A 27,715-nucleotide genomic window follows, 5' to 3' on the forward strand; every position below is an offset into this window, starting at 1 on the left:
TTTGATGTAAAAGATTTGTATACATCTATACCACATGATAGATGTAACAATCAAGAAAAAATGCGGATGGCACTGCTGTTACCGTAAATTCCCAGAAGATGTGCGGTATGCAGGAAGCAGATAGCTGGTGAACTCGGGTGCTTGACCTGAAAATAGACGATCCTCAGAATCCACATGAAGAAATGGTCGCACTCATCGAGTTGAAAGATATTCACGGGTTTATTGACACGTACATCACATGTCGGGCTGGGGGAGTGACATAAGGAGTGCAAAAAGGCTTTTGCGCTCCTTATGTCACTCCCCCGGCCCGACATGTGATGTACGTGTCAATAAACCCGTGAATATCTTTCAACTCGATGTGTGCGACCATTTCTTCATGTGGATTCACATGATAGATGTATATGCTGTGTACATGAGTTATTAATCCGAGCCAATACACATGCCGATATTGTTGATCTAGTTCTACAGTTAGAGTTGTCTTGACAAGAAATTACTTTATGTTTGAAGATAATTTCTATCTTCAAAACAGGGGTACAGCAATGGGATCAAATATGGCGCCCCCATACGCTAACAGCTATATGGCTATCTTTGAAGAAGTGGTCTATACCAACTAATTGTTTCGCATATATTGTTCCATATGGAAACGATGCATCAATGATGTATTCTGCATTTGGACAGGTCCCTCTGAATCCTTATCATCCTTTTTTGAATATCTTAATTCAGCCTGGAGAGGTCTTTCCTTCACCATTACCAGTAGCGAGAAATGCGTTCGTTTCTTAGATACTATTGTTATTAAAGATGACAGAGGCACACTGAGTACTGATCTATTCACCAAAGCTACAGACCATAACAGCCTCCTGCACTTCACTAGTCTACATCCACATGCCATAAAGAAAGCCATCCCCAAATCACAATTCAAAAGGGGTACAAAGAATAGTTTCGGACCAAGATAAATGTGAACAGAGAATTCAACAGATGCAATCCAGATTTAGGGAGTACGGCTATCCACATGCAATATTGGCAGACGCCTTAAATGATGAGGTCACACAATGTTCACAGGTGAAGGATCGGATACCTTTTGTTCACACCTATCACCCGTATGTGAATATTCTCCATAAAACTATAAGGAAATATTGGGGTTTACTATCTTCCGCTCACCCGGATATTCCTGAATTCCGTAACCCATTCCTTCCCTGTTACAAAAGACCTAACAATGTACGAGATTCACTCATCAGGGCTGACATTGGTCCAGTTAAAAAGACCACCACACAGAGATTCCTGCAAACTCCTAAAACAGGCACTTACCCCTGTCTTCAATGCCATCAATGTAATAATGTTCTGAAAGGCAGCTCTTTTTTCCATCCACACTCAGGTAAAAAATAAAAAATATCTGATTAAGGACTTTGCCACTTGTGACACCAGTTATGTAGTATATTTGATCAAATGCCCCTGCGGACTTCTCTATATAGGCGAGATGACCCAGGCCATCAAGGACAGAATAAGTAAACACAAGTCCACAATTAGGTGCAAGAATTTACTTCTTCCTTTGCCCCATCACTTTCACGAATTTGGACACAATGTGTCCCAACTCAAATTTCAAGTAATTGAACATGTCCCAGCCTCGAGACGTGGGGGAGACCGCATCAGGATACTAAAGAGACGGGAATCCTTTTGGATTCATGAATTACAGACATTAATCCCTAAGGGCTTAAACCGGGACTATGATCCATTATCTATCATCTATCTATCTATGATTTCTATGTAAAGAATGATCACGTGGACTCTTCAGTGTTTGTATAAGTTGTGGACATTTCTGTGTTTGTAAAAGCTGTAACAACTTACACTTATCCATGTTCCCTTAACTGGTCTATTATCATATAGTAATATGTTTTTCCTTTTATTACAGAGTCGCTTACATTGATTGCTCCAGGCTATCTTCAGGTTTTCATCCTTTTCACCACTATCCTACTCGACTGCAACTCTATTCACATAGGGTATCAAGTATGCATTACCCTGTAGAGTGATTTACCACCTCTTAAAAAAAAAATATTTTTATTTTTCTTATTTTTTTCTCATTATTTTTTATTTTATTTTTGTATATTTATATGCTATGCTCATGATATTATGTCTTTTTTGAATATCTGACCATCAATCTGTGATGGGACTCAAGAATTATCAGATAATACTTATTATTTTGATGTATTTTTATGGATCTCGCTAAATATTTGGTTAGTGATAATTGAAATGCTTCTTATGTATATATATCTTATGCTGTGTTTTGTATTCTCATGCAGATGTAGGCTTGACAAAGGGTTAGATTAGCCGAAACGTTGCAAGTGTCTGAATGTTCAACAATATTTTTTTAAAGGGTTGTGTCTTATATGCCCTGATTTTCTTTTGTAAAAGCCTCTGCCTGACATTTTGTGAGAAAAAATAATAATAAAAACGATTTTGAGTGCCAAAGTTTTTCTGACTATTCAGGTATCTTTATTATATCACCCTAATCATCACTGATTCAACACCTCCTGTGGGGTTCCAATATTTATGATCTCTTTTCGCTTGTCCTCACAAAGGTTCTGCCATCAGCTACTCTGGACTGTCGTGAATTTACAGTATCCTACCATAATAGGAATCCATCAGTTCTTCGGGATTTTTTTTCTCTAAATACACAATATCCCATTACTATAGGGAGCTGGACAGCTCACCTATAATCTACTATAAACAGGTATTTTGTTATACCTTATATCTCTTTCTCTTGTGGATAACCCCATTTTTTTCCACACTGATATTGTTATATATTGCATTTCAATAGGGTCCTAAGCTTGACCTTCATATTACCACAACAATTTTAAGCAGTCGGGTAGGTTCATTCTTTTTTCCTTGTTTTACTTGTTTTTTTCCCTTTTTTTTTCCTTTTTTTCTTTCTTTTTCCAATCTTCCCATCTGGTTCTCCACATGATTAAATTCTTCATTGTACTCCGCTTGTAATTATTTTTCATCGTGTTAATGTATTTCAATTATCACGTATGTGAAGTATAGGATGCAATTTTTCGTATGTTTGGAATGGGACATATTGATTATATGCCAGTATTTATTTTGTTTTTTAGTCGCAGACTGATGAAGGCCATGTAGGCCGAAACGTTTGCAGACTGCGCAAATAAAAATTATCTTCTACTTACGCCTTAAGTTGAGTGCCAAGTTATTCTCTATTATTGCCCAAAATTTGTAGGCACCCCAATACCCCTTTGAAGAGATGTACAGGAGGGCCTCCTGAAAGCAATGTTCCCATTATTAGGAAGTGGGTCTCCCATAGTGTTTGCCTATGCAGTGAATGCAAGGGCTGTCAACAATTTGGAGGCACTCCAATTCCCCTTTGAAGAGACGTAGAGGAGGGCCTCATGAAAAAATGTTCCCATTATTAGGAAGTGAGTCTTCCATAGTGTTTGCCTATGCAGTGAATGCAAGGGTTGCCAAAAATTTGGAGGCACTCCAATGCCCCTTGGAAGAGACTTGGAGGAGGGCCTCTTAAAAATTTTTTCCTATTAGAAAGGAGCGCATCTTCTAGACTTGTAATGCCCATGCACTAAGTTTATGGGCTGACAAACATTTTCCCCTAGGGGGTATAAATGAACATACTGTATACCAATTTTTTTTACGTGCATGATAAACACCCTTTAAAAAAATTATGTGGGGGTTGCATCATGGACCATGGTCACCCTGGTAATACAGTATGGAAGTGGAGGATGAGGATGAGAAGGACAACAGCAAATAGCCCAAATCAGGGAGCGTATACCCATGTGTGGGTGTGAAGTGGAGCATGGGACTAGACTTCTCAAAAAAGACACTGGATTTGACTTTACATTACGCTGCTATTATTCAGTGGTGTTGAGACGTCTGGCCCAATCCAGCCCTTCTTCTTCATTTTTATAAGAGTCAGCCTGTCCGCATTTTCAGTTGACAGGCAGATGCGCTTATCAGTTAGGCTGCGTGCACACGTGAGCGTTTTTTTTGCATTTTTTAAGCGATTATACCGGCAAAAATGCTTAAAAACCGCTTACAAGAAGCATCCCATTCATTTTAATGAATTCTGCACTTTTTGTGCATATTGATGTGTTTTTTTCCATGAAAAAAGCGCATCCCGGTAAAAAGCACAGTATGCTCATTAATTTTATGGAAAAATCAGCATTTCTAGCTATTTTCTATGAGACTGGGGACGCGCGGAAAAAACACATAAAAAAGGTGCGTTTTTTGCGCAAAAACTATGGGAAAAAGTGCAAAAAACGCGCAGAAAAAAAAAGTGTGTTTTCTGGGAAGGAGTCCGGTTTTCATACAGAAATTTTCTACATAAGTGTGCACATACAGTAGCCTTATAATTCCACAAGTGGCACTAAATACCCTCTCTGACAAAACGCTAGCAGCAGGGCAGGCCAGGACCTCCAAGGCTTAGAGTTCCTGTTCATGCCACATGTCCAACTTAGATACCCAATAATTATAAGGCACAGAGGAATCACAGAGGATGTTGGTACGGTCAGCAAGGTACTCCCTCAGCAATTTCCCAAACTTTGCACTTCTTGTGAGAGCACCCCATGCCTCAGGGCCTGTGCGATGGGATGGTCTGAGAAAACTCTACAAGAACTTTGACAGTGTTCCCCTGCCTCTGCTGGATCAATGAACTGTGACCTCTGCTGCCAGCATTTACAGATGGAAATTTTTTCAATAATTCTGCAACAAGGGCCTTCGGGTACTGCCCCATTTTAGTAGACCTGTCCGCCTCAGGAATAAGAGATAGAAAGTTCTCATTGTAGCGTAGGTCTACATGTGTCACCAACCAGGAATGACTGTCACCCAAAATTGGTAGAACGCGAGGATCAAGGGAAAGGCAGCATAATATAAACTCAGCCATGCGTGCCAGACTGCTAATAGGCAAGACTTCTGTGCCCTCACCAAGAGGGTGACTGACCATGCTCTCCTCCTCCCTGTCCTCAGGACATCCACACTGAACAGACGGTATGACAGTTGTGCAGGTAGTACCATATATAGCGCATGAAACTAGCTCCTTTTCTTCCTCATTCTCCTCTTCCTCACTGTCACCCAATCCATGTTGGGATGAGATGAGGCTGGAATGTGTGTAATCACCCTGTATGGTTCCTTGCTCCATCTCATCATGCATTGCCTGTAATGCCTCCTCTTTGATTGTGAGCAGAGAGCGTTTCAGAACACAGAGAAGCAGGATGGTGATGATAACTATGGTGTCATCGCCGCTCACCATCTTGGTGGAGTCCTCAAAGTTTTGGAGGATGGTACATATGTCTGACATGCATGTCCACTCCTGAGGTCTTATGTGTGGAGCCTGAACTGAATACCAACAGCCTTGTTGATGCTGGCAGTCAACAACTACCCTGTTCTGCTCACAAATCCTTTCCAACATATGCCATGTAGCGTTCCAATGCGTGGGGACATCACACACCAGTCAGTGAGCCGGAAGCTGCAAACGCTGCTGAAGCATGGCAAGGGTGGCGGAAGTTGTAGCTGACTTTCTAAAATGGGCACACAGGCAGCGTACTTTGACAAGCAGATCTGGCAGCTTCGGGTAGGTTTTGCAAAATCGCTGAACCATGAGGTTAAGCACATGGGCCAGGCATGGTATGTGTGTGAGCTCGCCATGTCTCAGAGCTGCCACCAGGTTACAGCCATTGTCACACACAACCATGCCTGGCTGTAGATTCAGCGGTGTCAGCCACAGATCTGCCTGCTCTTTCAGAGCTGTCCACAACTCTTTAGCATTGTGTGATTTTTTAACCTAAGCAAATTAGCTTCAGCACAGCCTGTTGCCGCTTGGCTGAGGCAGTGCTGCAGTGCATCCAGCTTGTGAATGATGTGGTCATTTCAGAGATGGAGGCTGAAGAAGAGGAGGAGGACGTGCTCCATCCCGAAGTCCAACTGGGTCTCGGCTTCAACTATGTTAACCCAGTGTGCCAACAGCGAGATGCACCATCCCTGCCCACCAGCACTTGTCCACGTGTCTGTGGTTAGGTGGATTTTCCCAGTAACAGCATTGTTGAGGGCACAGCTAATGTTGTGGGACACTATGAAGGATGAAGTACAATTCTCTCTACTCCTGAAATGTGCCCCCACCCTTGCATCCCCAAGGCCATAAAAAAGCCATGCAGTGTTTAGCTTCAATTAAAAACCAAGAACAAATCCTTTGAAGCTCATAACACAAAGGTGCGAACACATGAATATACCTCGTCGCACAACAAATCACAGCAAGGCTATGAGGTATTGAATCTGGAAAATGACCTAAAATAACAGAACGCAATATCTCTGAGGCTAGCCGAGCACATAATCTGAATCGGCATTCCTTTCCTCACGTGCCTATATTATTTAGCCACCTGTAGCACTCTGGATTAGGGAGTTATAAAGCATAGCTAACAGGAATTTCATAGAGTAGGCAAATTTGGTCTCTATGCGCAGATAAATTCCAGCGGAATCCAGTGGCATCATTACCATTTCATTCAGAGCTTCGGACGCAAAGTTAAGAAGCTTCACAGATCTGATCAGAAAATCATACTTTCAGATATGGGAGGACAGAGGCTGCACAAGCCCAGGGGTGGGCCCAAAGTGTGGAAAAGGGAACAGCCTAGGAGATAAGAGACAGCTGCTCATTTTGAGCTCAGTTGTATTTTAGCTGGGGGATCTGTTATCAGACAGAGCCAGGAAAGTCTGTAACTAAGATTTGGACCTATGATCCATTAGCGCCTCCCTGTTGTCACATGCTACATAACACGGTAATTGCAACCTATCTATACCTTATACTTTGTACTACACCCCTGACTGCATACTTGTATATTGTTCTATAAATATATGCTTGTATATTTCTAGTGCGCCTTTTTGGCAATTAAAAATAAAATTAATCTTGGGATGCTATTTTATCTCGATTTATGAATCCCCACATCTGCACGCTCAATTGATCAATTGTACGCTACCCATATTGGTTTCTGACCCGACATAAGCCTGTTGTCAGACAGGGCTTACGTAAATGAGGAACTGGTGACGGAATACCGTATTGTTTTAGTGAGGAACTCTGGCAGTGACGGCCGGGAGGTTTATATATATATCCCCAGCCTGGACTGGTGATATATATCCCCCCTCACTGGGAGTGCCTCACTAACTCGTACCTATAAGGGAAGCCTTTCCGGCGACTATTTGCCCTTGGTGCAGTTCCCTGACTGACCTGGGGCAAGTGGTGGGTCAGAGAGCCGACTCCTGCAAGATTCTTCTCTCCCCTCCCCCCGAGGTGAGCGAAGTCGACCCCCCCATCCCCTGTGAGATCCCTCACAGACACGTGCTTGTGTATTGTGGGGATGGCACACCGGGAAAAATAGTGATGACTGAGGACCGAGTACCGAGGGACGGCCGCCGCTATCAGGTTGAGGAAAGCTTCCATCTCCACAAGCTTTAAATGCAACATTTTGAGCGCAAGCAGTCACGAAATGTGGGGATTTAGTAGTGTGGCCTGTGGGGCGTTGCCTGCGTATTTGCGCTTTTGTTCCAAGGACTGGGGTATGGACAACTGAATGCTGCGCTGGGACAAGGACTTGGATGTGCTTGCTGATGGTGCTAGTTGAGTGTGTGCAATGACAGGTGCATGGCAGGAGGAATATTCACATGCACCATGGACAATGGATTGAGTTGCACACACAACAGTGGAAGAAGCAGTGTTGTCACCTGCAGACACTTTTCCTGGACCCTGAGGTTCGGCCCACAAAGTCGGTTGCTTTGCTGCAATGTGCCTAATCATGCTGGTGGTGGTCAGGTTGGTAGTTTTGTTATGCCTGCTGATGCTGACCTGGCAGGTGGTGTGAATGGCCTTTTTAGGGTCATCGGTAGAGTCTCGAAAAAATCAACCAGACTCGGGAAGACCTAACAGTTGGTCTGGCAACTACTGTCGTGTTGGTGTTACAGGAAACGGTTGCCCATGTTCTGTCTGCTTCTTCCTGCCTGTTGGAGTGCTACGCCTCCCTCCCCCTGTGTGCTGCTGTCCTCGCTCTGCATGACCTTCTGCCAGGTTGGGTAAGTTACTATATCATCCACCACCTCGTCTTCCACTTCCGCACCTTGGTCCTCCTCCTGACTTTCTGGCAATTGTGTCTCATCATCGTCTACCTCTTGTGACACTTTCCAACCGTCGCCTTTGTGTGACCGTGGCTGCTCAATTATTTGGGCATCTTTATATGCAATCTCCTCTTGCCTTGCTTCAAGTGGACTGAGCGAGAGTCCCGAATCTATAAATGGAAAAGTGAACAGCTCTTCGGAGTGTCCAAGTGTGGGATCAGTTGTCTCTGGACGCTCAGCATGATGGGACGAAGGAGGATCAGGGTGAGAAATATGCATCCGGACTCACAGCTACTGAGACTTGACCTTGTGGAAGATAGGGTGGTGGTGGAAATGTGACTGGAAACATTATCCGCTATCCAACCAACAACCTTTTTTGACACTGCTCTGGGTTCAATAGTGGTGTGCTGCAGTTCCCTAATAATTGGGATAGGAAGGTTGTGTGAGAAGATGTGGGTGTTTGTTGTGGCACAATTTCAGCTTGCCCACGGCCTCTGCCTCTGCATGCACCATCACAATCAGATCCACTTCCCCATCCCTTGCCACCCGCATTGACAATTTTAAATGGAGGACAATATTTTCCACATTCACGACAAATGACTGAATTTGGAGTAAACTTATATGTGATCCATGTGACGGACAAGCCACAGTTTTAAATAGCTTGCCTGTGGGTAACTATTTTAACAGCAAACTGGTTTCAATAACATCGCTAACACACTGCAAGAACATTTAAAAGGAGGACAGAAATGGCTGAATTTTGAGCGCACTTTTTATATGTGATCCGTGTGACGGACAAGCCACAGTTTTAAATAGCTGTCCTGTGGGTAACTATTTTTAACAGCAAACTGGTGTCAATAACTTCGCTAACACACTGCAAAAAAATTTAAATGGAGGCCAGAAATGGCAGAATTTTAAGCACGCTTTTTATATGTGATCCATGTGATGGACAAACCAGTTTTAAATAGATGGATTTTTAGTGCTGTAATATGGAAAGGATCTGACTGTATTCTGTAGTGCCAACGAGCAAATGGCACAGAAAAATGGTGTTCTCTGGATTGCTTTTTAAGCAAATATTCTGGATTAAGATCGCCAAAAAATTATCCCTGGCCCTTGATACCTGGGGCTATGTCTAGAAATACCTGTTAAAGCAGCAGCAGCAGCAGCAGCCAGAACTGGAATGGACCCTCTTGCCATATGCAGCTGGATTTGTCCTCAGAAGGACTGTTAGTTGAGATGGATATGTGTCTAATATATTGTGGTATACCTACACTAACTAAGACACAAGCAAATCTCTCCCTAGCTCAGCAGCAACTCTCCCTGTGATGACCATGGAGGTGCCAGGTCTGATATAGACCTAATGATGCTGTGTGGCCAGCCAGTCACTGTAATGCAAAAACCAACATGGCTGTGGCATCACAGTATGTGGCAGACAATCCCTGCATGTTCATTGGCTCTCTAAAGAGCACCAAACATGCAGGGCGGGGACCCGAACTCCCACCGAGCAACCCCGGAAACACTCGGCAAGTTCCAAGCATCTCAAGCAGTGAGATGCTTGGTCAAATACTGAGTAGTGGCGAGCATGCTTGCTCATCACTAGAGGAGACATAAAACAACCAAACCTTTAGCTCTGCCCCTTTATGAGTGACGTCCATAAGAGGCTTGGCAATATGAGAAAATCCACTAATAAATTTCTGTAATAATTTGCGAACCCTAAAAAGCGCTGCAGAGCCTTGAGGTCGCTGGGTTGATTCCAATCAGTGATGGCCTGAACTTTCCCAGGATCCATCTTAAACCCAAAGGCTGGCACATTTTTTTTATTTTTAGTGAACAAACAATTATCTCTCAACCTTTGCAGAACCAAACTGACATGTTTATAATGTGAATCCAGGTTAGATGAGAAAATTAGAATATCAGCCAAATAAACTACAATAAATCTCCCAATATAATCAGAAAAAATATCATTCATAAAATTTTGAAACACCACGGGTGCATTCGTTAGACCAAAAGGCTTGATGAGATTTTCAAAGATAACTTCAGATATTAAAAATGCTATCTTCCACTCATCACCCTCACAAATCTATATCAGATTATATGCCCCTCTGAGATCCAGTTTGGAAAACCACTTGGCCCCGGAAAGCTGATTATATAGATCGGGGATAAGTGGAAGCAGATAAGTATTTTTAACCGTTATTTTGTTTAATTCTCGATTCCAGTCAATAATCGGATTATGCATTTGCAACCAAGGAATACCCAACACAATTCCAGCAGGTAAATTGTTCAAAACATAACAGGATATTAATTCCGTATGAAGAGAGCCCACCTTGAGTGTGAACTCCACCATGACTAACTGAACCAAATTTTTGAGCAACGGTGTTCTATCAATAGCCACTATTTGAATAGGGCTTTTTAGCTTAACTGCCCTAATCCTAACTTCAAAATAAGTCCTGCATCAATGAAATTAGCAGCAGATCTGCAGTCAATAAAGGCAAATGTGAACAAACAATTCAACCACACTTTATTGGAGGAGTAAAAGGGTACCTGTAAGTTTGAGTGACCTTCTCAACAATCACCCAGACTTGAGCATTTCCCGATGGCTTTTTTGCTGCAAGTAGTGCCAAGCAATCCTTTAAGAAATGTCCAGCTTGGCCACCATAGAGACAAAGTCTAAGTTTCCGACGGCTTCTCTTCTACTTAATCCTTGAGGTGGCAGCACCGACCTCCATAGCTTCCACTTCAAGTAAATGAACTGGGCCAGTTGGACAAAATGGAACCTGTTGTTGCACCTCTCATCTCTCCCGCATCCTCCGATCCATACTGATAACCTGAGTCATGGCCTCCACTAAACCAGGGTTCCCCAACGCCAGTCCTCAAGGCCCACCAACAGGTCATGTTTTCTGGATTTCCTAAGTATTACCCAGAGGTGATAATTGCATCACCTGTACATTACAATGGAAATCCTGAAAACATGACCTGTTGGTGGGCCTTGAGGACTGGAGTTGGGGAACTCTGCACTAAACAACCAGGTGGAGCATGTAGAGTCCAGTCATCCTTTATAGACTCCAAAAGACCCCTGAGAACTTGGCATTTGAGAGCTGCGTCATTCCACAAGACCTCAGAAGACCACTGACAAAACTCTGTACAATAGTCTTCTGCTGTGCAGTTCCACTGTGTCAGGTTCATGATTCTTTTCTCTGCCACCTTAACCCTGTCAGGTTCATCATAGATCTGTCCTAAAGCATCAAAAAAGGCGTCCACTGAAAGAAATTCAGGAGCAAGAGAGGGTAGGGAAAATGCCCAGGTCTGAGGAACCCCCCCACCTCGCAAAAGTGACATTATAATTCCCACCCGCTGTGACTCATTCCCTGATGACCGGGGGCGCAAGGTAAACAATAATTTACAACTCTCTTTAAAAATTCTGAACTGATCTTTTTCACCCAAAAATTTGTCAGGGAGTGCTTTAACAAGTTCAAGGGGACTCAAAGATACGTCAGATGGTTCAGAAGTCATAACAGCGGTCTGAGGAGAGAGATTCTGAGGGGCAGTAAGAGTACCAGAAATCTGGCCCTGTAACTGAGCCTGTGAGGATGCCAGTTTGTGTTGTTCCAAGGCCAAATCTTGGACTAACTAAATCAGATTTGCCACCTGATCACACAAAGTGCGTAACGGATCCATAGGTGGGAAAAAGAAAAAATTTAACTATCAATCGTAAAGTGACGTGAGTCACTATAGTAAATATTAGTCCCAGAAATGGAAAGACTGCAATAACGACTAGTAAAAATATATACTACTTACAGAATAAGTAACGGGAGCCGAGGTCAGGAAAACCAGAAAGACAAGACAGTTTACAGGGAGCAGGCACAAGAAAAGTCAGATCACAAGCAAAGGGTCTAAGTCCAGGAAGAGAATCAAGTCAAGCTGGGTCAAGCACAGAGCACAGAGGGATCAATCTTACACATGCGACAGCAAGTGTACAATTGACACTGGGTGGAGGAGCTAGCATACTTAAGTAGAAGACTAATCAAGGAAAGTGAATATAGCGATATGTTATATGTTGAGATAATTGCAGCACAGACCCAGCACAACCAAAACAGACTGACAGCCTATACACAAAGTAGCATATCAGACAGGAACAGAGTGGAGAGTGTGACACTAGCACAGTACTCCAATATAATTTTTTTTATTGTGTATCATCACTAACTATCCAAACTCTAACATAGTGTGTTGAAATATGATTTGATCATCTGTATTTGGACCTGATTCTACTATCTTTAATCACAGTGTACATGGAAACCTTGAAATGACAATACCTTTGATTTTCCAGACTGAGTCAGTGCTTGCTTGTAGTGGTATATAGCTTGATTCAGATTTCTAAGGCAAAAGTATGTAGCACCCAACCCTTCACTTACAAGACATTGCCGTGGAAAGTCACCTGTCAACACAAATTGATTTTGTTTTGGAACCTTTAGTAATATTTTTGCAACTCATGAAAATATGAACTTGTATTCTAGTATATTTCCCCTTCAATGGGAATGTATGATCAAAAAATTGCATATTGTGTAGGTTTTTATGTTAAATATATTTTTAAAACATATTTAGATTTTTTTTTTCAATTTACCAATTTTCTGTATAAAGAAAATCTGAAATCTTGCAGTTTCACCGCTGGCCACTAAAGCCCCCGTTACACACTGCGATATCGCTAGCAATATCGCTGTAAAGTCACCGATTTTGTGACGTTGCAGCGATATTGCTAGCGATATCGCTGCATGTGATACTTACCTCCGACCGGCTCCCCCGCTGGTTATCGCTGATCGCGCGAGAAGCTGCTGGACCATTTCTCGTCGTCAGCTTCCTGCTGCGCTTCCTGCTGTGACGACGAGCGACGCGTGGAGCCGGGCGGGAGGACGCCGGATCGCCGCGTCTGACAGGTAAGTAGCGAACCCCGTCCCCTGCGATGTCGCTGGTGAGATCTGCCTGAGTGGCAGCTCACTAGCGACCACCTAGCGATTCACCAGCGATCCTGACCGCGTCATATCGCTGGTCGGGATCGCTGGTGAGTCGCTAGGTGTAACGGTACCCTAAGTCTAGGACTAGACTCATATTTACTGTTCTTTTCAGCAGCAACAATAGACTAGCTCTTACTCAATAGAATTGTACACAAATATTTTCTGGGCTTAATCTAAGCTGGCAATAGGTTATTGTGAAGGTAAGGGGAGAAGACTCTTACAACACTTAAGGTACTGTCACACTTAGCGATGCACCAGCGATCCCGACCAGCGATATGACGCGGTCAGGATCGCTGGTGCATCACTAAGTGGTCGCTAGTGAGCTGCCACACAGGCAGATCTCACCAGCGACATAGCAGGGGTCGGGGGTCGCTACTTACCTGTCAGACGAGGCCCGCCCGCGTCCATGCGTCGCTCGTCGGCGCCACAGGAAGTCAGCAGAAAGCTGATGACGAGAAACGGTCCAGGACGTTCTCACGCGATCAGCAATAACCAGCGGGGAGCTGGTCGGAGGTAAGTATCAGACATAGCGATATCGTTAGCAATATCGCTGCTATGTCACAAAAACCAGTGACGTTACAGCGATATCGCTTAGTGTGACAGGCCCTTTACTGTGAATGTTGGATCCTTTGACATCTACTGTACAATGGTATGTAATGTTTGGGCACCCCTGTTTAAAATTACTGTTATTGCGAACAGTTATTAATAACTAGATGGAGGCCCGATGCTATCGCATCGGGAGGGCGGTAATGTCACAATGGGGGCAGGCTTTGCAGCAATGTTAATCTCTTCCCCCATGTGCTCATCCACCTATCCACTTTCTCTTTCCCCAGGTGCTGACTTCTCCCATCTGTGCTCTCTTCTTTGACCTGTCTACCTCTTGTCTGCTGTCTTTCTCCATCCTGTGCTGTGTTCTCCCCTCATGTGCTGTCCTGTTTGAGCTGTCTCCACCTCTGTGCTCTGTCTCTCTCAACCCTGTGTCTGACCATAAAGAAAACATACCACAGCTCCTGGGCAGGGGAGGAAGCAAAAGACAATACTGACATTACTGCAGGAGATCGCAGAGGATACATTTTGTGAGGTAAAATATTGATAAAAACAGTCAGTGAAATATTTTACCTCACAAAATGAATCCTCTGTGATCCCCTGCTGTAATATCAGTATTGTCTTTTGCTTCCTACCCTGCCCAGGAGAAGTGGTATGCTCCGTACATGGTCAGAAACAGACAATTTTTAAAATGAACTTTCGTTCGTGGGAAAAACCCCTTTAATGTGACCGGCTTCCTCTGCCTGTAGACAAGTCACGCATCTGCCGCCGGGATCAGCTGAATGATTCACTGCGCTTGCGTGGAATTCGTGCGGGCGCAGTGCGACGGTATTCGCTGGTGGTACCGTGCAAGATGCTGCGTGAGTGTGAGTGTGAATGTCAGTGTGACTGTGAGTGTGAGTTTGTGAGTCTGAGTGTGTGAGTGTGAGTGCGAGTGTGTGAGTGTGCGAGTGTGTGTGGTGTGTACGGCGTATAGAGTGTGTGTGTGTGTGTGCGTGTGTGTGGTGCAACGGTGTTCAGCTGGTGGTACCGCGCAATAGGCTGGTACCAGTAGCAGTTTCCATATTGAGACACGCATCACTTGGGTGTCCCAATATGGCGGTCGGTGAACTTCCTCCGCTTGGAATTTTGGGATACGGTGACATCTGGACAGAACTGGAAATGAAAACTTTACAAGGCAATTATATAAATAGATAATATTAGTTTTATTTATTTAGCGCCAACATATTCCACAGCGCTTTAGAATTTAACAGTTCATACACAAGTAACAATGTTAAAAATAATTAAAGCAAAATAAGACGACCCTGCTCTTGAGAGCTTACAATCTACAATGAGGTGGGGGAGATAGCTAAAGACTGCATGAGCTGGTCACCAGCCAGTATTTGTGGTGCTATTTGGTGTGGTGGAGTTGATAGAGGGTTATTCTAAGTTAGATAGTGAATGGGCTATACACACACACACTTCGATTTGGGAATGTGATAGGTCACTCTGAAGAGATGTGTTTTGAGGGAGTGCATAAAACTGTGGATAGTCCTAATTTCTTGAAGTAGAACATTCCAGAGGATTGGCGCCGGGAGTGGGAAATATCGATTAGTGCAGAGGTTAGTGGAAAGTTGCTTGCAGAGCGTACCTAGTGGGTAGGCTGATAAAAAGAAATGAGGGAGGAGATGTAGTGGGGTGACGCACTGTCGAGAGCTTTGTGGGTGAGAACAAGCAGTTTAAATTGGATCCCATAATGAGTGGGCAGCCAGTGCAATGACTGGCAAACTGGTGAACAGTTAAGCAAGTTGAAGATGAAATTATCTCTAAAAGGGCTAAGGTTCAAGATGACACTTTTCCTTTGCATTTTAGGCAAAAAAAATCTATATAAATATATTCAGATTTTACATTTTAAAAATTACAAAGGAAAATGGGCATATGCAAAAGTTTGAGCACCCCACATGGTTAGTAACTAGTGGCATCCCCCTTTTGCAAGTATCACAGCTTGTAAATGCTTTTTGTAGCCAGCCAAGAGCCTTTCAATTCTCGCTTGAGGAATTTACATTCTTCCAGATCTGTGAGATCTTGGTCGTCTTGCATGCACCACTATTTTCAAGTGTAACCACATATTTTCCATGATGTTCAGATCAGTGGACTATGAGGGCTTTTGTAAACATTCAGGTTGTGCCTTTTGAGGTAGTCTACTGTGGATTTTGACATGGGCTTCGGATTATTATCCATTTCTACCATAGATGGTGTTAGGTTTGCATAAATAATTTGCTGAAATTTAATTGAATCAATTATTCCATCTATCTGTGAAATGTTCCCTGTGCCATTGTCTGCAACACAACCCCAAAGTATGATTGATCATTAATGGTTGGCGAGATTTTTTTTTCCTGAAATTCTGTGCCCTTTTTCCTCCACACATACCTTTGATCATTGTGACCAAAGAGTTCTATTTTAACCACATTGGTCCACAGGACTTGTTTACAACATGCATCAGGCTTGCTCTCTTGCATACTTCTGACGCTGAATTTTATGGTGAGGACTCAGGAGAGGTTTTCTTCTGATGACTCTTCCATGAAGGCCATATTTATGCTGATGTCTGTAGACAGTAGAACAATGTAGCACAACTCCAGAATCTGCTAAATTTGTCTGAAGGTCTTTTGCAGTCATGTGGGGGTTCTGATTTGCTTTTCTAGCAGTCCTACGAGCAGCTGTCACTGAAATTTTGCTTGGTCTTTCAGATGTTATCTTGACCTCCACTGATCCTGCTAACTGCCATTTCTTAATTACATTTTGAACTGAAGAAACGGCAATTTGAAAATTAACCCGTAGAAGCACAAAGAAGGCGCAAAACGGACGTAGTCCATCAGGCTCTTTTCACCTGTTAAGCTCCTCTTCCACCTGCCTGCACACCGCACTTTATGATGTTATCCTAATTATGGAATAAAGAAAAGCATCAGCAAGGATTAGGTGAGTGCTTCAGTTCTTTAAAATTTCTTTTGAGACATTCAAATTTTCTATGTGAACGCACCACCCTGAAGAGATCCTAAAAGGAGGCTTAAGGGGTGGTGAATTTATTTCACTTCTTCAATACAAAAAGTGAATTTCATTACAAACAGAGTGATCAATTTCAAGTGTTTATTTCTGTTAATGCTGTTGATTAAGGCTTACAGCCAAAAAGTTATCTCAGTAAATAAGAATACTTTATTACACCAGCTTGAGAAACTATTTTAAAATCTGAAATGTTGGCCTACTGAAATGTATGTTCAATAAATGCACTCAATACTTGGTTGAGGCTCCTTTTGCATCAATTCCTGCATCAATGCGGCGCAGCATGGAGGCAATCAGCCTGTGGCACTGCTGAGGTGTTATGGAAACCCAGGTTGCTTTGATAGCAGCCTTCAGCTTGTCTCCATTGTTGGGTCTGGTGTCTCTCATCTTCCTTTTGACAATGCCCCATAGATACTCTATGGGTTTAGGTTAGGCGAGTTTTCTGGCCAATCAAGCACAGTGATACTGTTGTTTTTAAACCGTTGTTTTTAAACCAGGTATTGGTACCTTTGGCAGTGTGGACAGGTGCCAAGTCCTGCTGGAGAATCAAATTTCCATCTCCAAAAAGCTTGTTGGCAGAGGGAAGCATGAAGTGCTCGAAAATTTCCTGGTAGACGGCTGCACTGGCTTTGGTCTTGATAAAACACAGTGGCCCTACACCAGCAGATGACATGGCTCCCCAAACCATCACTGTTTGTGGAAACTTCACACTAGCCCTCAAGCAGCTTGGATTGTGTGCCTCTCCCCTCTTCCTCCAGACTCTGGGACCTCAACTTCCAAATGAAATGCAAAACTTACTTTAATCTGAAAACAACACCTTGGACTACTGAACAACAATCCAAGATGCTTCTGGCATTGTCTATTGGTCATTAGTGGCTTGACACAAGGAATGCGACACTTGTAGCCCATGTCCTGGATACGTCTGTATGTGGTGGCTCTTGAAGCAATGGCTCCAGCAGCAGTCCACTCCTTGTGAATCTACCCCAAATTATTGAATGGCTTTTTCTTAACAATTCTTTCAAGGCTGCGATTATCCCGGTTGCTTGTGCACCTTTTTCTACAACATTTTTTCCTTCCACTCAACTTTCCATTAATAAGCTTGGAAACAGCACTCTGAGAACAGCCAGCTTCTTTAGCAATGTTTTTGTTGTGGCTTACCCTCCTTGTGGAGTGTGTCAATGACTGCCTTCTGAAATCTGTCAAGTCAGCAGTCTTCACTATGATTGTGGAGCCTACTGAAACAGACTAAGGGACCTTTTTACATGCTTAGGAAGCCTTTGTAGGTGTTTTTTGGTAATTATTCAAATCCACTGAGATAATGACTTTTGGGTTTTCATTGGCTGTAAGCCATAATAACATAGTAACATAGTTTTGAAGGCTTATGTCCATCTAGTTCAGCCTATTTCTAGTGCAGCTGTTCTGCATTGTTCATCCTGGGGAAGGCAAAAAACCCACAGAGTAGAAGCCAATTTTCTCCATAGGGAAAAAAATTCCTTCCCCTAAGCTGGGTTAACCATCTACCTATAATATTCTGTTATTCGTAACCTTCTATACTGTTACTCACAAGAAAAGCATCCATTCCTTTCTTAAATTCATTCAGTGAGTTGGCCATCACCACTTCCTCAAGAAGAGAATTCCAGAGCCTCACTGCTCTTACCGTGAAGAACCCTCTTCTATGCTGGTGCAGAAATTGTCTTTCCTCCAAAAGAAGAGAATGCCCCCTTGTTCTTGTCACAGTCCTTGGTACAAACAGTTCATTGGAGAGATCTCTGTATTGCCCTCTGATATACTTGTACATATATATTAGGTCTCCCCTAAGTCTTCTCTTTTCTAGAGTAAATAGACCTAATTTTGATAACCTTTCTGGGTATTGTAGTGAACCTACTCCATTTATCATTTTAGTAGCCCGCCTTTGAACCCTTTCAAGTTCAGTAATGTCTTTCTTGAGCACCGACGTCCAAAATTGCACACAATACTCCAAGTGTGGTCTGACGAGTGATTTGTACAGAGGGAGAATTATGTTTTCATCTTGTATCCCCAGACCTCTTCTAATGCATCCAATTTGCTTTGGTGGCAGCTGCCTGACACTGGGCACTCCAATTTAGCTTCTTATTGACTAAGATGCCTAAGTCTTTTTCCATGTCTGATTTCCCCAGCAGTTTCCCATTTAGTAAGTAATTATAGCATCTGTTTCTCCTTCCCATGTGCATAACCTTACACTTATCTGTGTTAAACCTCATTTGCCATTTTTCAGCCCAATTCTCCAATTTACTCAAATCTGTCTGTAGTTGCAAACTGTCCTCCTTTGTGTTAACTACCTTACATAGTTTTGTATCATCTGCAAATACTGATATTTTACTGTGTAAGCCATCCACTAGATCATTAATAAATATATTAAATAGTAGGGGGCCCAATACAGAACCCTGTGGTACCCCACTAGTAACCCTGGCCCAATCTGAGTATGCACCATTAATAACCACTCTTTGTTTTCTATCACTAAGCCAGCTCCCTACCCATCTACACACATTTTCCCCTAGCCCAAGCTTTCTCACCTTACTTACCAATCTTTTATGTGGGACAGTGTCAAATGCTTTAGAGAAGTCAAGATAAATGACATCCAATGATTCTCCTTGGTCCATTTGAGAGCTTACATCCTCATAGAAGCTGATCAGGTTAGTTTGACAGGAGCGATCCTTCATAAATCCATGTTGACATGGAGTTAAACATTTATTAACATTGAGATATTCCATAATGGTATCTGTTAGAAACCCTTCAAAAATTTTACCCACAACAGATGTTAAGCTTACCGGCCTATAGTTTCCAAGTTCTCGTTTACACCCCTTTTTGAATATTGGTACCACATTTGCTCGCCGCCAATCAAAAGGAACAGACCCTGTTTCTATAGAGTCTTTAAATATAAGGAATAGAGGCCTGTCTATCACATTACTTAACTCCCTTAATACCCGAGGGTGAATGCCATCAGGGCCTGGTGATTTGTCAATTTTACTCTTACTAAGGCGGTTCTGCACTTCTTCCTGGGTTAGGCAGGTAATACTTAATGGGGAGTTTACATTATCACTCTGCATTTCCCCTGGCAAATCCTTTTCATGTGTGAACACTGTTGATAAAATCATCAACTTTAACAGAAGTAAACACTTGAAATAGATCACTCTGTTTATAATGACTCTATGCAATATGAGTTTCACTTTTTGTATTGAAGAGCTGAAATAATATAACTTTTTGATGATATTCTAATTTTGTGAGAAGCACCTGTATCTTCCTATAGCCTTCTCCTGCTTTGTGGGCCTCCACCATTTTCATTTTCAGAGTGCTAGGCAGCTGCTTAGAAGAACCCATGGCTACTGATTTTGGCACAAGGTTAGAGGAAGCTGGGTTATAAAGCTGGGTAATTTGCATCATCTTGCCTTTCCTAATGCAGATAGTGAATAAACCATAACCCTAACAAGTTAACTAAGGTCTGAAACCTTGGTCAAAGTTATCTGAGTACTCAAATCTCCAAAGTTGCCCAAGCTTTTGCATCTGCTTATTTTCCTTTTTAAAGTTTTAAAATGTAAAAAAAAATGACAACATTCATATGTATTTTTTTTGCCTAAAATACAAAGGAAATGTGTCATATTTAACTTTAGCCGTTTTAGAGATCATTTCATCCGCAACTTGCTTAACTGTCCACAATAACAGTAATTTTTGCCTGGGGTGCCTAATCGTTTACATGCCACTGTATATAGAGGTGTTACCTTTCATTTTATTTTTATGTGAGACGATAATTAGAATGCTGAAAAGCCATCTGTGAAGAAGTAGAAAAGTAGTAGCCAATAGGAAAATTGAAAGATTTCTCGTATTATATTTAGTTTTCAATATAGACATTGATATGAAAATTTGAATAAAAACTCATTACAAATCATTTAAAAAATTCATTTAGAATAAAAACCACAATTTAAACAATAGAGGCACTAATGACCAGTTGAGTTAAAAGATTAGTAGGACCTGATCATGCTGGACCTGCTATTCAGAAGAGGTGCCTGGAATGCCATAAGGTTAGAGGAGGTTCACAGCTCTCCAGTCTGGTGGCCACAGACTACCAATATGACAACTGGACCAGGAACCTGCATTTTTTTCCCCTAAGCCCTACTGGTGAAACAGTCATTTTAGGATACCTTATAATTTTAGACACAGTTTTTATAATGGTGTCACTTGGGCCAAGGATTATTCCTATAAGCTACGGTATTTTTCCTAAACTTACTGGTGACTTAGAGGACTGACACAATATATAAACCTCCATTGTAAGGTCTCTGGAACATTCCTAAAAATTAGTTTCTTTGTATAATTGTAACATATGTACATTTTCTGCAGCCGTAATACAGTAATAGAATGCCTTGTGGTTATGTGTCTGTCTGCAAATATGCTTCCTGGATATCTGCCACTTTAATTGTGCCTGCTGTTTCTAGCTTCAAATTGGCAGACATCAAAATTTCTCATAAAGAAAAATCATTTAATAGTGGGATTCATTCTCCAGTTATTGACTTTGCACACAGCAGTAAATACTACAAAGCATCTCAGAAAATATTGAATGTGTAGAAGAACACAACATGGCCATAATCATACGGCAGAAATTCTGACACCGAGCTCGATGCCAGACAGACTTGTACAACAGGGCAGAAGGATAGCGCATGCTGCTCTGCTTTGCAGTCCGTGCTCTGGATATCTTATTCCAGTCATTCTAAAGGGAGATTCATGATCATTTACTATTGATCCAAAGCTGTATGAAGTTATCTGTTGAGGATTTGCTCAGCCATGCTCGTGACTGTTGCTGAATAAAAATTGCAGTAGTCCTCGAAAGCCTTGTTTCAAAGTGTTTGTTTGACTTTTCTCTAAGGCTACTGAGTATGTCAGAGAAATTGCCTGTGACACATGTATTCTGGATGGGCTTGGGTTAATCACCAGTCGCTACAGCTTTGCTAGCTGTTTATCAAGAGCTGCATTGCTAGAAACTGCGGATCACTTTAGTTTTATACATCGAAGGATAATTCCAGTTTCCAGAGCCACAACTTAAAGATTTTGAGCTTGAAAACAAAATCTATATCAAAACATCCCCAGGGGTTCCCATGCTCTGTAACTTACCTCTCATTTTTTTTGAGTGAGTGGTTCCTTTAATGTCAGCATTCTGCCAGCACTAAGTATTAGAACTTCCTTTTCTTTATTTCCCAGCATGTACAGCTCTTGCCATTGTCCAATAGCATACTTTCCCTCCCTTTCATGTCTGAATGTGGTTAGACAGACAGGAGAGGAGGAGCAAAGAGACAAAAACATTTCTTCCCACTTACTTGTCATCTAAGCTCCTATTGATAGATTACACGTAACTTCAGGCAGATGACCAAGTTTAAATAAAGTGATTTGCATATTGTCAATGTAATACTTTATTAATAAAATGAGAATATGTTGTCTAAAAATACAATGACCATTTCTTAAGAGTCTGTCACTATACTGGATCTCCCTACATTTGAACATCATGTGATACCTTCATAGAACTCAGATCATATCCATGCACAGGGTGTGCAGAATGCTTGAGGCTTAGGCTTGAAGGGGTTGTCCAGTCTAAAATAACAAGTCTACAGTCACTTTATGTGACACATACACTGTGCGCTGCCAGGATTCGCCTGTGTTTGCCCCGGGAATGGCTGTCAAGTGTGTGATATGCATACTCCCAGGCAAAATCCATCTAATGGGCACATCTCGCTCAATACAAGTGTATTGTGTATTGAGTTATGCTGTGCATCTGTAGGGTTCAGCAGGTTCGCAGGATGCAGTGACGAGACACGAGACTGAGTGTGGTTTGTGGAATAAACTTTTAAAAACTGTAGCCGCTGGGGCTATATTGAGCAAACCAAAAGTGTTAACAACAAACTAGTCCACGCAGGGACTCAACAATCCTAACAACACTTCCTTATTGTAATGCAATTAACCCGTTTTGCCCCGGTGCTATAGGCCACGTATGACCAAACTACGGGTCCTCATCTCCTATATTAAACTTATCCTTCCAGGGGGCTGTTAGGATCACAAGTGTGGCTGCGTAGGGGTCGCTGATGCGGCTGCCTAGACTCCTTGATATTCTGGGACGGAACTGGGCTTGACAGGCCCTGAAGAGAAGATACCGGTGGGGCGCAACAGGCCCTGAAGAAACAATGCCGGTGGGGCGCAACAGGCCCTGAAGAAACAATGCCGGTGGGGCACAACAGGCCCTGAAGAAACGATGCCGGTGGGGCACAACAGGCCCTGAAGAAACAATGCCGGTGGGGCGCAACAGGTGTCTCCTTGCGGCTCTCGTCCCACCGCGGAGTTATGACGCAGTCTCTAAATATAACCGTTCAGCAACCTCTGCTTGGGGCCCCTTAACAAACTGGATGGGGGCCTCTCCTGCCACCTGTAGCGAGGTGGCGCCTCCTGGGCTCGGTGATGACAGGGCCGCAGCTGAGGGAGGAGGCAGGGGGGCAGTGTCCTGACCGCTGTAAAGGAATGGCCTGTCATCACAGCGGTCAGTAGAGGTCGTGGACTTGCCACAACAGGGCAGGAAACAGCGGGGGTGGCTGTATGCGACCGTATGAGGGGAGCAGCCGCCGGTGACCGGCTCTCAAGTCTCACGTGTCGGTGAGTCCACAGCTTTCCTTTCACAGGCCCATGTCGGTCTCTCCAGAACACACCGTCCGCTCCCACGGTTCTCTCTGTCTCACATGGCCCCCTGTCTGTTGTCCGGCTCTCTGTCAACTGCCACTTCAGGGTGCCCCCTGCTCCCTTTAAACTTGCCCCGCCCCTTGTTTCCCTGACAACTTCAGTCAAATCTTTCCTTTTACTGCCCTCCCAGTATCGTTCCCTCAGGAACCCTGATGGCGGTCCCCTAGGTCCCTGCCCATTCACTGTCTGGGAGTCCTCTCTTATGAGCTCATTTTCTCCTTCACCTTTGATGTCCGATGAACGCCCTCTGCTGGTGAAAGGAGGTAGTGAAATTGATTTGAATGGGAAAAACCTGTCATCTGAACAGGTGGAGTGTGATTGGACATCCGGAATCTCTGAGTGGATATAAGGCCGCCGACGCCCTGCTGGGTTGCTGGTGATCCTCTATGCTCTGAGCTCTGGCCTCCAGTTTAGTCCTGTCTACTAAAGCTAAGTTTTTGCTCTGCTATTGTTCCATGAGATTTTGTCTGGTTTACTTAGTGTTTGTGTTCAGCCAGCCCTGGTTGGGACTGGCTGAACTCCTTTTTTGTCTCTGATCAGTTGATCTCTTTGCTCTGTTTTCAGAATATACCTGAGTGCTGATATAGTGATTTTGAAGTCTAGTGACTTCAGGGACTTTTCTATCAGACGTGTTGGACATTATTTTTGGCAGGGTTTTTGCGTGATTGCAAAAACCTGTCCTATCTTTCCTGTCCTATCTAGTTAGTGAGGGCCCCATCGTTTGCTCAGCCTATCTTTCTGTCTGTGTTTGTGTTTTCATCTGTTTTCACCTTCAATACATGTTGGGGGCTGTCTATTGCTTTGGGGTCTGCTCTGGGGCAGTTTAGATTTCCCCTTTCTTTCTTTAGGTTTATTTAGTTCTCCGGCTGTGATCGAGGTGTCTAGGACCACCGTAGGAACACCCCACGGCTACTGTTAGTTGTTGTGAATAGGATCAGGGGTCTGCAATCTGCTAGCTACCAACCTCTCCGGTTTTCTGGACTTAGCTTGTATTTTTGTTTTTTCCTCCTCCGGTGACTCATTCATAACAGTCCTCCTCCCCACACATCCTTTAGTGGGCATGGCCATCTAGTGCATGGCCTTGCTCAATGTAAGTGTATTGAGCGAGACCACACCCAAAAGACGGGTTCTTCCTGAGAATATGCATATAGCAAGCTTGACTTCTGTTCCCAGGGCAGAGAATGGCAAATCTTTGCAGCGCACAGTGTATATGTTTTTTAGACTAATACTAGTATTTGATCTTATTGCATTGAAATATCTCTACAGCGAATTTGATGCTTGTATATTTACCTGCATCCACAAATGCTTGAAGTGCCTGAAGATAGTAAAACTCTGCCATTTCATAGTTTTTCAGCTGGCTGTAGGCAAATGCCAAATTGCTGAGACACTGTCCTTGGGAATTCCTTTCTCCTAATGATCCTGCAATCAATCATAAAAGGAGAGAGTCAGATTGAGCACTGCAACATATACTATTATTTGCATACTTATGCCCAAAATAGAAGTACTAATAAAGGCAATGCCAATGATAATCCTGTGGCTTCTTGCACAATTCACAAGACGTCACATGAAAGAAGGGCTGATAATTGAAACTTTTAAAATCTTAGTGACCAATGGATTTAACAAGTTGACGAGGTAAAGCAGAAGACAATTATGACTCATGGTCATTTATTGAGTGTCAACAGAAACTATGAACACAACTGTGAATGCTCAATATCAGTGTCACGCGGCGGCTGCCGCGCGCTCCTCTCTCTGCCTCCTCCCGGCCGCAGCTTACCCTTCCTCCGGCATCCTGCTTCCCTCTGCGCCGGCGTCCGCGGTCTTCTCCACGGTCCTCCCCGGCTCCTCTTCTCCGTCCGGTGGTTCCCTTCATCCGGTCTTCCGGACCGCGCCGGGTGCACGCCCCCGCCCCTCCTGCTCGGCGGGCGCGCGCACATACTGTGCCTGGGCACGCGCGCGCCTCCTCCTCCTCCTCCTACTGAGGACGCGCACCTGCTCTCCCTCCTTTAGGTCACGACCCGGAAGTCCTCCTACCAGTCCCTATATCTGGCCGCCTCTTCCTGCCAGCGGTGCCTGAGTATCACTGTTCTTTCCTAGTGATTCTGGCCGTCCTCTTTGCACGCCTTCTCGCCCTGTCCATCCGTTGCTTGTTCACCTCTCCATTTTCCTCTCTCCTAGGTCCTGTGTCTTCCAGCCGTGCCCGCCTATCCTGTGTCTCCCAGCCGTGCCCGCCTATCCTGTGTCTTCCAGCCGTGCCCGCCTATCCTGTGTCTCCCAGCCGTGCCCGCCTATCCTGTGTCTCCTAGCCGTGCCGCCAGTTCTGTGTCTCCCAGGCCGTATCCACCTGTCTCGTGTCTCTAAGCCGTGGCTGTCTGTCCTGTGGTTCCCAGCCGGTACCGTCAGTCCTGTATCCCCAACGCGGCTCTAGCAGTCTGTCTGTCGTTACCTCCCAGGGTACCAGCTGCCGTGGTAATAGTTACCCGTGGGCTTGCCCCAAACGCTCCCTGTATAGGGGGTGGTCCACCTGGTCAGCTCGCCCCCGGGAGGTTCGTTGCCATGGTCTAGCGGGTCCACCCCAGGTGTACCTCACAGAATACTCAGGCCATGGATTCCGCTGGTACCCCGACCCCGACCCAAAAGGAACTTTTGTTCCTTCGTGAGAATCAGGCGAGGATCATGTCGTTCCTCAAGTCAATGGAGTCCAGACTTTCATCTCTACAAACCTCCGATCCGGGGATTGCCTCCCAAATCTCCGGCTTACAGCAGGAGCTTGCTCAGCAGCGCGACACCCAGGCCCATATTTTAAACTACATAGCCTCTGTAGATAACCGCCTTCTAGCTCTACAGACGGCGGCCGCTGTCCCTGCGCCTGCGGCAGCTTCCCAGTCCTCGCCCCGCTTGGCTAAACCCCCACGCTATAGTGGGGATCCCAAGCTCTGTCGGGGGTTCATTAACCAGTGTCAGTTGCACTTCGAGCTGGCATCCCTGCAGTATCCCTCCGACCGGGCCAAGGTGGCCTTTATGATTTCCCACTTAGAGGGTGAGGCATTGGCTTGGGTGAATCCTTTGTGGGAGCGAGATGACCCGATAGTCTCCCAGCTCGCAACCTTCTTGGAAACATTCCGCAAGGTCTTTGATGAGCCCGGGCGTCTGGTCTCCGCTACCGAGTCCTTATTTTGCCTTCGCCAGGGTGCTCTCTCTGTGGGACAGTACGCCATCCAGTTCCGTACGTTGTCTTCTGAACTAGGATGGAACAATGAGGCTTTAGTAGGGGCTTTTTGGCGTGGCTTGTCGCCCCGAATCAAAGATGAGTTGGCAGGCAGGGATACACCTACGTCTTTGGAGGATCTCATCTCGCTGGCAACGCGAATTGACCTGCGTTTCCGGGAGCGTTCCCGCGAGGCCGTCAGGGAGAGAAGACCCACTCGGTTCTCTCCTCCGATGCGCAGTCCTCCCCGCGCTCGGCCTTCCACCTCGGCGTCAGCCCCTGAACCCATGCAGGTTGACCGACTCAGGCCCGCAGAGCTACGCCGCCAGGAGAGACTCACTCATGGTCTCTGTCTCTATTGTGGCAGTGCCTCCCACCTTCTACGTTCCTGCCCTGTGAGGCTGGGAAACTCCTCCGCCTAGGACAGGTAAGAGAGGCCTCCCTAGGTGCCTTCGACACCTCTCTACCTTTGACCCTTCCTGTTTTGTTTATCCAGGGATCCAAACGTTTCTCGGAGCTAGCCTATATTGACTCAGGGGCTGCTGGTAATTTCATCCAACTCGAGGCGGTGAAGAGATTGGGGATACCTGTTAGGTCCTTGGAGGTTCCCCGGCAGTTAGCCTCAGTTGACGGGATTCCCTTGCGCGAGACCGTAACGTTGGTCACTGAAGAGCTGGAATTACAGATCGGGGTCCTGCACCGTGAGAGAATAACCTTCTTCGTGCTGCCGTCTCTATCCCACACCTTGCTCCTGGGCCTTCCGTGGTTGAGGATGCATGAACCTGTCCTGGATTGGCGGACCGGAGACATCCTTCGCTGGGGCTGCGTTTGCCAGACTAGATGTCTTCGTCCAGTACAACCCCTCAAATGCTCGTCTCCTGTCTCGGGTCCTGCGGATTTGCCCTCGGCCTATTGGGCTTTTTCAGATGTCTTTGATAAGAAAGAGGCAGAGGCTCTTCCACCGCACCGGCAATATGATTGCCCCATCGAGCTTGTACCCGGCTCGACTCCGCCCCGGGGGCGAATCTATCCGTTGAGTCCACTCGAGTCCCAGGCCATGTCT

General features: G+C 44.5%; 1 protein-coding gene across 1 annotated transcript in view; it reads right to left on the reverse strand.

Annotated features, from left to right (window-relative positions):
* LOC141099003 (tetratricopeptide repeat protein 24-like) overlaps positions 1-27,715 on the reverse strand; it is a 145,991-nt gene that overhangs the window by 100,263 nt on the left and 18,013 nt on the right. Inside the window, exons 3-4 of the mRNA XM_073587048.1 lie at positions 24,738-24,866; positions 12,423-12,544 (exon numbers count right to left, since the gene is read on the reverse strand). Of these exons, the coding sequence (XP_073443149.1) occupies positions 12,423-12,544; positions 24,738-24,866 (251 nt within the window). The remainder of the gene's footprint in view (positions 1-12,422; positions 12,545-24,737; positions 24,867-27,715) is intronic.

The sequence above is a fragment of the Dendrobates tinctorius genome, unplaced genomic scaffold (genome assembly GCF_039654945.1).
Source record: "Dendrobates tinctorius isolate UK_male_01 unplaced genomic scaffold, ASM3965494v1 ptg000097l, whole genome shotgun sequence".
NCBI classification, from domain to species: Eukaryota; Metazoa; Chordata; class Amphibia; order Anura; family Dendrobatidae; genus Dendrobates; species Dendrobates tinctorius.